Here is a 14373-nt window from a genome sequence, read left to right on the forward strand (position 1 = left end):
TATCTCGAATTCATCCTTCGGTATTCAGGGGGAGCGGGGCTTAGCGGCAGACTTCCATTGAATCCCCTAGCATTTTAGGCCCTTGCGAGAGCTCCAGGCAGATGCTCGGCTCTGCTCAACCACTCAGGGTTTGGCCCCTGGTCCTCCATGAGGAGCACCCACGAACTCACCTAACCCCACCCCCCGTGCTAGCACACCCGCTAACTCAGGCCCTCCCTTTGCTCAGCTCAGTTCCAGCCCCCGACTGGTGACATCTCCCCTAACTGGTGCCAGCAGCTGGGTCCCCTTCCTCTGCCCTACCTTCTGCTAGCATTCTCTTAGAGGGGACAGTCCTTTTTTGTCTTTGTGTCCATAACGGCAAAGTCCATCCAACAAAAGTAAATGGAATTTGTATACCTTAAGACGTTCTCACTCACAGATCCTGTACTTTCCCACTCCTGATCTGCACCCCGAGGCCCGTCCTGGTCTCTCAGGGCTATCGTGGGCTTTGTATATGGCTCGTCCAATCTCCAGGACCTCAGAGGGCCTCCCTCTGCTGAGCCAGAAACTGCAAGGGGGCCGGGAGGTGAGCACTGGGGTGTGGGGACTCTGGGGGGAGAAGGTCTGTGACAGGGGGCAGCTATAGAACCCCACATACCAGAAGCCCCTGAGACCCTCGCCAGCCTATCTCCTCCTAGGAAATGCCCCCGCTGTTTCATTCATTCATTCGTTCGTTCGTTCGTTCATTTGTTCATTCAGTAGATGTCTGTTGAGCCCAGCTCTAAGCCAGGCACCAGACACAGGAGAAAACCATGGTCTCCGTCCTCAGGCAGCAAATGGTCCTCTGTTAACCATGCAATAAAGGGACCCCTTAGCTCATAAACTAGTAATAAACTAATTAATTAATACATGAATTAACTGGGGGCAACACTTTAGATGACCAGAAATTTCTCAGTCCTCTCTGGGCCCTCCCTTCAGATCTGCCAAGGTGTCCCACCCTCCTCCCCAACCATGGCGTATACGCAGATCCTGAAAGCCAGCACCCTGCCACGTCCCACGTCTCCACTCCAAACATTGTGGGGAGGAGTCTGGGCCAGGCCAGCCAGCCCAGAACACCCCTGCTTCCTCCCCCCCAGCTCCCTTCTGCCTGCAGTGACAGACCACAGTGCAGACAGCAGGAGGGCACCGCCTGTGTAGCTTGGGGTCTAGAGAAGGGCTGCCACGGATGGCAGGCAGCCCACCAACATCCTCTGTCAAGTACTCAGTACACCTGGTACTTGGACTTGGTACACCTGATACTGGGCTTGGTCTGTGATGAGAAGAATCCTCGCCCCCACACCCTGAAGCCAACCCTGGCAGAGGGCAGCCTCTGGCCTCAGTAAATGAAGGGCTCTGTGGCTGAGAGGGTGGTGCAGGCACTTGGCAAGGAGCTGGGCCCAGAAGCCCCTCCTGCCCCCCTCTCCATCCCCCACCTCCACCACAGGCCTGGGTGTTCTCAGTCCCTCGACCTCATGCCCCTGGAGATGCAGTTTGCTGTGTACTGGGCACAGGAGGGGAATCCAGATCCTGGGAAGTCAGGCCACCGAGAGGATAGGCTGGGCGTGGATCTGCCCCCAGGTGAGTCTCCGTCCTCTGGCTATGCAGCTGCTCCAGCCCTGGCCCCCACTATTGAACCCGGGGACACAGGCAGGACGCAGACACTGCCCTTCCTTCTCTCAAGGGGTGGGGGGTGCTATCTAAGAGCAGGTGCCAACTCGGGGCCTGAGATGCATCCCAGGTGTTTCTGTGTTGATGGATGCGGATGGGGCAGGGGGGTGCATTTGAGTGGCTCCTGAAGGAGGTGTTGAAGTCCCCAGACAACAGAAGAGAAGCAGAGCATTCCCCGCAGAGGAACAGCTCAGGCAAAGACACGTGTAGCCGCTTCCACAGACCGTAGGCAGTCCCGAGGCCGAGAAGCCTGGTGGGGAGCATGGGAGAGGCAGAGAAAGGGTGGGCGGGGGCTTGTTGCTCCCTACCAAGGGCTGGGCTTTCTCCTTTGGAGCTGAAAAGGGCCATCGGGGAGCACAAACCAGGTAAATGTGCCTCCTAGAAAGATGCTGGTGGACAGGCCAGGGTGGATTTTAAGGGGAAAACTGGAGGCAGAGAGAATAGGTCGGAAGCAGTTGCCATAGGCCATGCTGGGCAGGATGACTGCTTAGACTTGGCCATGGCTGCTGTGAGAAGGGACGGTAGAAGAGAGAAGAAATCTAGACTGCTCTTGAGCTTCTGGCTCGGATTCTGGGGGTGATGGTAGCACTGACCCAGATGACTGGCAAAGAAGATGGAGATTCAGGGGCACAGGTAGGGGGAAGGGGCATCCCATCTCCCTCATCTGGCCCCGCCCATCTCCACGGTCCCACTCCGGGAGAAGCTGGAGCGTGTCTCACCGGAAGATGACAGTAGCTTCTAGGAAAGAAGTATCTAGGAGGGACGGGACCCAAAAGGGCAATTAAATATTTCTCCTGTGCTCCTTAGGGTGACAGTTTTCTTTCCACAGGTGGAAGCACTGTCCCTCTAAGCCTCTGGTTGAATCTTGGGGACATCTGGGGAATGGTCCCCATCTGCTTTGAGAAGGGTGCATCTTTGACTCTTCCATGCCATCCCCAGGTTGGTCACTAGATGGCAGAAGACTCCACCTGTAGGGTAGGAAGGGGCTTGGACTAAGGGGAGGTAAGGCAGTCACTGAAGGGGCCCGCATCCTGAAGGGGTGTCCTTTTCACCTAACCCTGATTTAATTTAATTCTTTGGGAATACGTTCTTATCTTGGATCTATTATTCTTATAAGTAGATTCTTCTTATAATTGTATTTCTGAAGAGTATAATCCTGAATATAAAGAATTCTCACAAATACACTTTTCTTACCCCCCCCACCGCCCCCCACCCATCTCCCCATCTCTCCTTTTAGGGCTTCAGAAAAAAAGCAGCTAGAAACTGGGACAGAGGTCAATTATACATTCCTTGGCATTCTGGTATAAAAAATGAGAATTTTTCCCGTTAAACTAAATAAGGTCTACAGACTGGCCAGCTCCCAGATGGGGACAAAGATGGGGGGCTGCAGGTGGCAAGTCAGTGTGCACCACGTCATGGGCACCCCTCTGCCAACACCCCGTCTCTGCTGTGCTGAAGCCATGGCCATTGTCTCACCCAGGAGGCTCTGCCTGCCGAGGACACAGCTTGACTGGGGAGGGCCCCCCACACCAGCATGACGTGGTGGCCATCAGCAGTACCTAGAGACCCCAGAGGACAAGGATGGGCAGACTGGAACCCTAGAAATGGACAGTAGCTCTATGTCCCGCACCTGAGCCTAAGTGCTGAGGGTAGAGATTTATGCATGGGCTGCAAGAAGGGCCAAGAGTCAGCAAAGCAGGCAGTGATGTCTATCAAAGGAGATGAAAACAAAGAGAAGGAGCCCTGAGTAGAGCTAAGGTCTGGCCTGAGTGGGTCCTGCAGTAAAGCCTGTTCTGAGCACCCCTGAGCAAGGCTCTGGCAGATCCAGGGCAAATAGGGGAGGGCAGGAGCCCCCAGGGCCTCGTTAATCACAATGTGCTTGGAGGCTTCTGAGAAACACGGGATACAATGTCCTTTCATCTTACATTTTGCATTTTTCTAGGCTAGGAATTGGGGTGAGGAGGGGCTGTGGGGACACTAGCCTGGCACTTAGGGGATGCTCCCAGCCCCCGGGTTCGGACACAGGCTCAAGGCCATCCTGATATAGACTTCCTCACCCCACACATGGTGGTCTGGGGGCATCAGGTCCTAGACACTAAGCAAAAGAGACTAAATTGCAGAAATGGGAGTTGCAACCCATCCAGATCTGACCAGTGGAGTCCCCACTCAGCCGCCAGCTCAGGGCTCCCTTCCTGTCTCCAACCCACCAATGCGCCTGAGTCACACACTTGAGCAGCATCCTCCGGGCCCAGAGCCCAGTGCCTGTCACCTTTCATTCAAAGAAACCCTGAATCCACTTTCGCAAAAAAAATTGCCCAAAATCAAAGGAGGACATCATAACCGTTCCTGTTCACCCTCCGTTGAGGAAACCTCAATAGTTTAGTGTCTGGGTGAGTCACAGGGCAGAGACGGTGTCTGTCCTGTCCACTGCTGCATCCCTAGCACCCCCGAGCGTTGAGCACATCATAGCTGAGCTATAAGTGATATTCAGTCCACCGTGTGTGCGTGCATGTACACGTGTGTCGGCGAGAGCACCTGGCTCTCATCCTGGATGACCAATGTCAGCCCTCCCCCACCTGGAAAAGGCCCCATCCTGCCCTCCCCACCCCGTGTCCCCACACCAGCAGGAACAACACGGCCACTCGTCCCTTGTTCATGCTTTTATTCTGTAGGGGGCAGGTCAGGGAGCACAGCTTCCAGGGCACCAGGCCGTCCTGGGTGAGCCGAGGGCAGGGTCCAGGTGGGAGGAGCTTGGTGGGGCTGGGTGTTGTAGAGGCCAGTGGAGACAGTGACACAACTCCCAGAGAGCTTTGAGCTCCAGGAAGCCTTGCTATCTAGAGAAGTTGCCTTCTCTGGGTGTGAGGCCTGTGCAGCCTGGTCCCTGGGGGGTCGTTGCCTCCCCCCAAGTCCAAAATCAATGTGCTCGCCTGCTGTCTCTCCCCTCCCACCTCCCCACCTCCCCCAGCTGGGCAGAAGCCACGTCCTCAAGGTCACAGACATGCTCCCGCAGGCTGATCCTCGGAAAGGAGCTGTTTGAGGTTACTCCCTAATTGCCTCCTAAAATGTCAATGGCTGATTAGATTAAACTGCCCCCACTTGCTTTCTATAGGGAGGCTGTGAGAACTGGGGGTTTCACTGGTGAACTGGTCAAGTGCGCGGGGATGGGCCTTGGAGGCAGTGCGGTTCTGGCCTAGTGGGCGGGCTCCCTGCACCTGCCATGAGATCACTGTCTACTGCACCCCGCCTCCCCCCACCCCGGGAAGGGCTGACCTTGGGTGCATGGCCCAAAACTGAGGACTTAGTCAATCAGAGGAAGAGATACAATTCCCGGTCGCTCCTCACAGGCCTCATGGAAAGGGCCTGAGGCTCAGTCCAGGACCTGCCACTCTGAGCAATATACCCAGGGGTCTGTGCTGGGGAATGTGGGATTCGGGCAGAAGGGCACATGCAGGAAGGCAGAGAGACGGGCCCAGGGAGGACAAGCCACCTCTGAGGAGCAGACGGGTGAGTGAGGCAGAGGCTAAGGGAGAAGAAGCCCCTTCCTGTTACTTACAACCCCTCAGGCAGCCGGAACAGGGAAGAGAACCAGTCAGGCCCCCTCTTGGACCACAGCCCGAAGCGGGGACCCTGCGTGCTGTGCGTCAGCAGGCATGCACACGGCTGTGCTAGGGAGGAGGCACCGAGGAGGACAGTTCGGGGACGGGGCGGTGGGGGAGCTGGGCCACGGGGCAGATAGGGCCTAAGAGGCGAGCCCAGGCTGGGCTCATGCAGGGGCGCGATGTGTATCCTGACTACAGACAGGCTCCTAGAAGCTGATGTTCTTCAGGTCCGTGGAGCAGCGGTACCTGCCATCCAGGCACCTGGAGCACAGCAGGCTGGGCAGGCAGGGGCAGGTATGGTGCTGGCGTTTTCTGAGGAAGGGGACCTGGGAAAAGAGAAGAAGAAGGAGGACTCCTTCACCATAAGGGAAGTGGGCCTCCTGGCAGGAGCCTCTGGCCAGCCCAGCCCTGGCCGGTGTCTCACCCCTCCGACCAGCCCGACAGTAAGTTATGACAGAGGGAGAAACTGAGGCACAGTGGCTGAGCGACATGCCAAGCTCACACAGCTAATTTGTGTAGGAGCCAGGATTTGAACCCAGGCCATCCGGTTCTCGGGACAGTGTAATCAGCCACAACCCTGTGCTGTCCACTCCAGCCTTAAAACTCCACAAGCCCCCGCGCTGCCTAGCCAGGTGCTCTCGCCGACACACGCGTACATGCACGCACACACGTTGGTGGACTGAATATCACTTATAGCTCAGCTATGATGTGCTCAATGCTCGGGGGTGCTAGGGATGCAGCAGTGGACAGGACAGACACCGTCTCTGCCCTGTGACTCACCCAGACACTAAACTATTGAGGTTTCCTCAACGGAGGGTGAACAGGAACGGTTATGATGGCAGGTAGGGTCAGACTGCCCGGGTTCAAATCCTAAGTCTGCCACTTCCCAGCTGTGTGACAACTGGCAAGTTCTTTAGTCTCTCTGTCTCAACTTTATTATCTGCAAAATGGGTTAATAATAGCACCTACCACATATGGCTATAAAGAGGTTTAAACTATACAAACTGCAAAAGCACTTAGCCTGAAAAGTGGCCCATAGTGAGCACTCAGCATTAGCTTTTACTGCCACTGGTGTCCCCTTTGGGAATATAGATCTGCAGCTGAACCACCTCACACACCCCGAGGCGGCAACGACTGCCTTGCCATCCCACCTCCCCATCTGCCAAGAGGTCCGGATCAGGGGGGTGACCACAGGAGGATGCTCTGAGCCCAGAAGAAACCGGTCTCCTGGGTGCAGGTGTCGTTCCCTGAGGAGCATGACAGACTCCTGAACTGCAGGGAGCCCGGGGGAGGGGGCTGGCACACGGGGTCCCCATGCACACTTGTCGTTGCTCCTGTACCCGACCCTTCTATGCCCCCTGGGCTGGGAGCTGCCTGTCAGTGGATGGGAGCAGGGCGCGTAGGGCCCATAAGAGTTACAAGTCCCTCCTTGAAGCATATGCCCTGGGCCCGTGGCTTGCCTCACCCTAACCAGACCCATCCCTTGGATGGGAGGCCATTTTGTGAGTCTTATTTCATGTTCTTGAGGGAAAGTTCCTATGGGTAGAGAGCATTCAGGCCCCCTTGAGAACCTGAGCTCATCAGATCTGAAAGAGACTTCGGGGGCGATCGGTCTCTTCCCCTCATATACACGAGGCGACTGAGGCCCAGAGCAGTCATGCTAATTGCCCAAGGCCACTCAGCAAGTGAGCAGCTGGGGTTCCGGCCCCCAGGTCTAACAGCTGTGTGATTAGTAGCCCCCCCACTCCACCCCAGGCTGCCTCCAAGGAGCAAGGAGGCGGTGCCCAACCCCGCGAGATGTTACTAGAGTCAGAGTCAGAAAATCGGGGTCCAGTCCCAGCCGTCTGGCTCTGGGCCCTGAGCAGGTCTGTGCCGTACCTTATGGCTGCCGGGGTGACACTCCTCTCCTTCCCTCCCCAGCGGGGTGCACATCCGAAGCCCACGTAGCCACAGGCTGATGGCACAGCACGTGCCCGCCCCACACTGGACATCCCGCTCACAGGCCTGCGAGGGGAGACAAAGCGGCCATTTGTGCCCATTAGTGCCCCCCAAGAGAAAGCAGAAGGGAGAGGTACATCCAAAACCCTCACGGCAGCCTCGCACCCCAGGCCGCACATCCGTGCTCCTGCCGGGATGCTCAGGGCTCAGCGGGGCATCAGCACTGCATCTGGGGACCCCTCCAAGCTCCTCGGAGGCCACGCAGTAGAGAGGCAACACTCCTCTCCGGACCAATGCTGAGGTCAAGAGACACAGTTCTTCCAGCCCCAGGACATGCTCCAAGGATGCTGGTGAAATGGGACTGATCTGAGTTCCTAGAGGTGGGAGGGGCATTGATGGCCCAAGCCCCTAGGGGCTCAGTCCTTGGTCAGTCCAAGCTCCTCCCATCAGGACCCTGCCCCCGGCTCACCCAGGATGGCATGGTGACCCGGAAGCAAGTTCCCAACCTTGACCCCAAACCCGGGGGTGGTGCCTCACTTCCCTGTGCTGGCCCCCACCTTGGCCCTCCCCTTGGTCCTCACCAGAAGCCCAGCCTCACCCGAGGTGCCAGCACCCCAGAGTACAAGGGGCTCCCCTGGGGCTTCTCTGCTGGCCTCCTCGATCCCCAGATAGGGATGGACCCCTCTGGGTTGGGCTCCAGAACAGGAGCTGAGCAGCCTTGGCTGGTTTCTGGAAGTTGCCATTTGTTAAAAAAGCCGGACCAAGGCCGGCTTAAAAAAAAGGCCGGGGGGGGGGGGCGGGGAAGGGGGGAAGAGACCTCTGAACTGCTCCAGCCTCAAGCAGGGCCACGATGGAGAATCTTGGCACTCCCAGAGAAGCTTGGTGGCTTTTCTGAGCTGAGATTCACAGCTGCGGAGCACCCTCTGGCTACCTGGGTGGGACCTGGCAGAAACTGGAAGCAGCCAACTTGCTCAGCCCCGGGAGGGAAAGTGGGGGTGCGGGGTCTGCTTGCCACCCAGAGGAGGTGCAAGTGACAGTCACCTGGTCGTGCAGGTCTCCAGCCCAGCGAGGGCACATCTCACACACCCACCAGGGCCAAGCAGACCTTCCCTGACTCTTCTACAGAGCTGGAGCATCATTGTCCCACTCTGGCAGGAGGGACCATCCAAGCCTGAATCCGGGCTGGTCACAGTCCAGGGAGCAGGGGCGTGCGGTGGTGTCTGCCCAGCCTCTTCCTGGGAGTCAGTCTTGGGGCCGCAGCGAGGCATGGAGAGTGGAAGAAGACCCTCACCCCCTGAGCACTGGGTCCCACCCTCTCCTTGTCCTGTCTGTCATGCATGTTGGAGCTGGCCCTGTGAGGTCACCTGGGCATCAAGGTCAACCCGCAGCTCCCATCCCTTTTGGTGGCTTCTCTCCTTTGTTCTTAGCCTCCCGCATCATCAGGCTACACAATAGGAGGATTCAGAGGCTGATTCATTAGGTATAATTTTGCCTTAACAATGTTATTCATGCTCTGGGTCTCAAAAGCATTGACTTGCTTTAATATGTGTTCATCTTTGAAACTCAAGTCTTTTTCCTTTAAAAAGGAGAAGAAAGAAGTTTTCCTTTCTGTGACCATGAAAACTAATGCAATTCCAAGAAACATTTGGCATTTTTCTACATTTCCATTCTCTATGTGAAATGTTGAAGGATGCTGGGGGAAAAAAATAAATTTCCCTCTCTCTCTCTCTCTCTCTTTTTTTTCCTAGTGGCTTTGATCTGAAAGCTCTCAGGTATTACTTTCCGTTTTAGTAAGAATGGTCCCACCACCATCACACATTTGAGGGGGTCCTGGGGAAAGCCCCAGTGTGAAGGCAGGCAAGCGCCCCTGTGTGGAAAACCTCCACTGGGAGGCTAGATTTCCACTTGTTATCCAATGCCTGCTTTTGGGCACACCCAGCCAAATGCTCTGATCAGAACCGGGCACAGTTAAAATACACAAATAATAAAGGAAGGAAAGAATTTCAAGACAATCTTTCTTAAAAGTAGAAAAAGCAGAGGTTAAACATCCCCCATTAAAGCTAATAAGGTCACTGCCTTAAATTAAGTCAACATGTGTATAAATTACACTGGGCATGTGGACCAAATTGTATAAAAAACAAAATTTACACAAAAGATAAATTATGGGGTGCTAATCAACTTTATGAAAGAATTCCTTATTACACAATTAGGAATCTTCATGTTCTCCAAGGTCTAAACTTCAAAATGTTCGATGTTCTCCTAATGCAATTGAAAATTTTAGATTGGATTTACACACAGCCTCTCCAAAGTAGATCCCGTCGTGGAGGGGGGTAAGGTCCAACTAATCAAAAAGCATGTGGAATGCCTCTCTGAAATGCTGGCTGACCGCTGACTCCCCAGTTTTTTTGTTTGCCCCCTGCGTGGTTGCTGGCTCCCATCCGTGCAGACCCTGACACCCTCCCAAAACCCAGGGCAGAGAGGGAGTTGGACACCTTACCCCCGTGATCACGGCACAGTCCGACACAGTCACCAGAAGAAACATGATTGAGGCTCGCATGGCACCTCTCATGGTCACTTGGGGTGAAGGCACAACGCTGCCCATTCCACGGCCTCTCTCGCTTGCTCCTGCTCAGCCTCCTGTGCCGGCTGGGAAGCCCAGGCTGTCTGGCCCCCTCCCTCCTCCCAGATTTATGCAGTCCGATCTAGGCTGCCTGTGGATGCCTCGCTCTGCTTTTCCCTTCCACGTCACCAGTGCCATTCAAATGATCTCAGGGACGAACATGAGACCTGAATCTCTGATGACATCAAATCACCATCAAAACCAATAAAAATGAGCACATCGGGGGCGTTGACAGTGGCTCGAACTCTCCGAGGAGCGCAGAGATGCAGTCAGTTACATACATTTCACTACATGGTCTTCTGCGCCTGTGGGACATCCTATTCTGCTTGGGGCTGGGGGTGGGGGGCGGCTCTGGCAATGAATTAAGGGATTTACAACATCACCATTAATCCTTTCCTGCTCCAAACCATGCAACATACAGGATCATCAGTCCCCTCACAGTCAAGCCAACAAGAATTATCTGGGCATTTACCATTTGTTCAGCGCCGAGTTGGTGGCCCAGAGGACATGGATGGGTAAGGCAGCATCCCTGGTTCTCTAAAAGGTTAAAAGTCCAATAGGGAGATGTAAGACAGTGAGAAAACAAGGCCATGCCGGTGGGGTTGATGTCTCTGAGAGGCACACATGAAAAGTAGCTCTCTAAGAGGCTCAGGAGTCACTTGGTACAGGACTCAGTGTCACTTGGTACAGGAACCAGAGGGCAGAAGATGAGCACAGGTCTCTGCTTGGGTGCCACTGCAGCTAAAGGACACCAGGAGCCTCCCCACTGTCTTCTTGGATTTGGAGTGAGCATGAGGGTGGGCGAACAAACACGGTGGGCTCAGGTGCCAGTCTGGTAGGAGGTTGACTTGGGGCATGGTCTCTCCTGCTGGGTGAGGAAACCCCCAGTCCCAGACTTCCCAGGCCAGCCAACCCAGAGAGAGCTCCCGGAATCCTGTATCAGACAATCTGCTTCCCTCCACAAGGATAAAAAGCTATTATTTCCAAGGCATGCTTTGCCATATGTTAATAGATGTTACACACACCAATGAATAAATAAAAGATGTCTACAGTGAACACTTAGGGAAACACTGATTATACAAGTTCAACTAGGATTTTTTACTGCAGGACTTTTCAGAGCCTTTCATAAGCTACCGAGCAGGAAATGCAATTTGTAGTATCTCCCAAACTGAATCATCCATCAAGTGCTTTTTTCTTGGAATGTCTCAGGAAAATAGGGTTCCTACATAGAAACACTGGCAGGCATTTACGAGTGCAAAGAGAAATGAACTAGCACAGTAGCTAAGAGCTAGACCTCAGAGGCAAGACGGCTCATTCGTTTTATGACCCCAAGAATGCTGTCAATCTCTCTAAACCTCAGTCTTCTCATCTATAACTTGGGGGTGATAGTACCACTTACATTACAGGATTTTGTGAGTATTCATCCATTTATTTTTTCATTGACTATGTATTTATTTATAACTACTCCATTGAAGGCACTGTCCTCCGTGGTGGAAATAAAGCAGTGAACAAAACAAGGTTCCTGCTCTCATGTATCTTCTCTTCTAGTGAGAAATTGGTAATAGACAGCCAAATAGATTTATAATAAAATGGCTAGGTGTGCTCTGTTCTTTTTTTCTTTTCTTTTTTTTTAAGATTTTATTTATTTGACAGAGAGAGACACAGTGAGAGAGGGAACACAAGCAGGGTGGAGTGGGAGAGGTAGAGGCAGGCTTCCCGAGGAGCAGGGACCCCGATGCGGGACTCAATCCCAGGACCCTGGGACCATGATCCGAGCCGAAGGCAGACGCCTAATGACTGAGCCACCCAGGCGCCCTAGGTGTGCTGAGTTCTATCAGAAACAGAAGACAACAGAGCTTAACAACAGGTGATATTTTGGATGGGGTGAGTGTCTTTCTGAAGAGACACTAGAGAAGGCCTAATAAAATGAAGGAATGATCTGGGCAGCACCCGGGCAGGCGAACCAGAGCAAAGGCCCTGTGGCAGGGCCTTCTTGGTTAGTTCCAGGAGCAGCAAGGAGGGTGGCGAGCAGGGGAAATGAGGGGTTACAGTTGGAGGAGGAGCAGGGCCATGCCCTGCCAGCCTTGCAGGACACGATAGGGGCCTGACTGCAAATGTGCCAGAGATCTTGGACGGTTTGGGGCAGGGGAAGGGTGGCGGGAATGTCATTTTTATCTTGAAAGGCTCTCTCTGGCTGCACATAGAGAATTATCTGAGCTAATGCGTGTGACATGCTTATCACCATGCCTGGTATAGAGCAGCGGTTTGCTATTAGCAATTTGTATCACACACACACAAAAAAAAGATGGGCCTATCTGCCTTAATATATCTCCTGTGAGGTGGGCATCAAAATAATGAACCTGTTCAGGCCACCTGTACACTGAGCACTGAGGAGGTGCACAGCCAGAGAACCGAGAGACCACCTGGCCTGTTAGACGCTTACCTGGAGGAAGAAAGCAGGGTCACACTGGGTGCTGGAGGAGCTCCCAAAGCAGTCCTGTGGGCTCTGGGTGTCCCCACAGATGCCACCTCACACAGGCTGCCTTCCATGAGACAAGAGTAGATGATGGCTGATCACCCTCAGTCCTCCCCCTGCCTCCCATTCTCACCTCTTCCTTCAACACAAAACTAATTATCCCACACACCTGGTGAAGAATGATAGTGAGAAATACTGTTGCAAACAAAGCCAATAACATTGATTGAAAGCCTTGTACTCACCTTGAACGCTGGCACTTCAGGAAAAGCCAGCTTAATTAGAGGAAGGTAAGGGATAGCTGGTGATTTTGGTGGAAATCCCAGAAGAGGTTTTTGGGGAGCTTTCAGGGTTCTTTACCTGATAACTTGATGAAGCAAACATTCACTGAATGCCTTCCACATGTGTGTGGGGCCAGACGGGGTGATGCAGGTGGACGGGGACAGCCTACTGCTGAGTGATTGTACGAGAGGGCTCCATGTCACGCACCTTGTGACTGGGACCTGGCCCTACTTCTCACTCTAGCTGATGCCAGTGTCACCATTTTCCAGACTATACAGCTGTGTGTGTGTGTGCCTCTGTGTGTGTGTGTGTGTGTGTGTGTTTTCATGTGCATGCATGTGTGGCGAGCAAGGGCCACTCTCTGGGCCCAGGTCAGAGCTGACCTCACATCCTCCCCTAAGATGGTTAACGTTCATCCACAGAATAAATTTGACTCTGAGGGCATTGGCATTCCCTTCCAGCTCCACCATGAGGTCCTTGTTCTGCAAGCTACAAAGCAGTGCATGTCCAGGAGCCAACCAGCCCCTGCCTGAGTGTGACAGAAAGTGATCACTACCATTGGTTCCTTGCCAATGATTAAATGTGAATTGACTCTGGCTCATTTAAGAATGATACAAAGAGGGGCACCTGGGTGGCTCAGTCGTTGGGTGTCTGCCTTCGGGTCAGGTCATGATCTCAGGGTCCTGGGATTGAGCCCTGCATCGGGCTCCCTGCCCAGCAGGAAGCCTGCTTCTCCCTCTCCCACTCCCCCTGCTTGTGCTCCCTCTCTCGCTGTCTTTCTCTGTCAAATAAATAAATAAAATCTTTAAAAAAAAAAAAGAATGATATGAAGAGGGGTGCCTGGGTGGTTCAGTTGGTTAGGCATTTGACTCTTGATTTTGGCTTAGGTCATGATCTCCGGGTCATGGGATCGATCCCCTCGTGGGGCTCCACATTCAGCTCGGAGTCTGCTTGAGATTCTCTCTCTCCCTCTCTCTTTCCTCTGTGCCTCCCCCTGCTCATGCTTTCTCTCTAAATAAATAAAATCTTAAAAAAAAAAAAAAGAACGCTATGAAGAAAGAAATCAACAAACAATGGAAACCAAAGCATTGAGACCAGGAGTTCTAAACCTGGGGTCACAGACTCCCAAGGAGTTCATGAGCAGAATTCGGAGGACCCATGCATTTGGCTAGAGAAAAGAATTGTGTCTTCATCCTCACTAAGGTCTAACCAAATTTGAACATTTTCTTCGATTCTAACCAAAAGCCACAAACACAAAGGTATCAGTAAAACCTAGATCATTGTCACCAAAAGAAGTTGCAGATGTTTTCATATCCTATCATTGTTGTTGCAAACAGGTCAAAAGATTTCAGCTCATCACTATATTAAAGTCATGGGAGTTACTGGGCCCACTGCTGGACTGTGCTACTTGAGGTGTTAATAAAGAAGCACATCTATTACCATGTCAGAAATGTGTTCTTAAGATGTTTGATAACTAAGTTTTAACATATTGATTTCCTTTGTAATCTTGCATACTTTATTCTATACATTTAAAAACATTATTCTGGGAGGAAGAGTTAAGATGACAGAGGAGTAGGGGGAATCCTAGGCTTGCCTCCTCCCTTGAACACAGCTAAATAAATACCAAATCACTGTGAACACCCAAGAAATCCATCTGAGAATTGAGAGAACAAACTGCACATCTAGAGGTAGAAAAATAGACACACCCTGGCAGATAGGAGCTACAGAGGGGTGATTTGGGGGAGAAAAGAATTGTGGGTGCTGTGGAGGGGAGG

General features: G+C 53.1%; 1 protein-coding gene across 2 annotated transcripts in view; it reads right to left on the reverse strand.

The window, feature by feature from the left end:
* Positions 1-5367: 5367 nt before the first annotated feature.
* The window catches only part of PROK1 (prokineticin 1), a 44235-nt gene continuing 35229 nt past the window's right edge, over positions 5368-14373 (reverse strand). For both annotated transcript variants that reach the window (XM_073896179.1, XM_073896178.1), the window contains exons 4-5: positions 7164-7289; positions 5368-5611 (exon numbers count right to left, since the gene is read on the reverse strand). In XM_073896179.1, coding sequence (XP_073752280.1) covers positions 5492-5611; positions 7164-7289 — 246 coding nt within the window. In that variant the 3' untranslated portion in view covers positions 5368-5491. The remainder of the gene's footprint in view (positions 5612-7163; positions 7290-14373) is intronic.

The sequence above is a fragment of the Callorhinus ursinus genome, unplaced genomic scaffold, assembly GCF_003265705.2.
Source record: "Callorhinus ursinus isolate GAN/ISIS: 27379988/994484 unplaced genomic scaffold, GSC_fseal_2.0 scaffold9, whole genome shotgun sequence".
In the NCBI taxonomy this organism is placed as follows: Eukaryota; Metazoa; Chordata; class Mammalia; order Carnivora; family Otariidae; genus Callorhinus; species Callorhinus ursinus.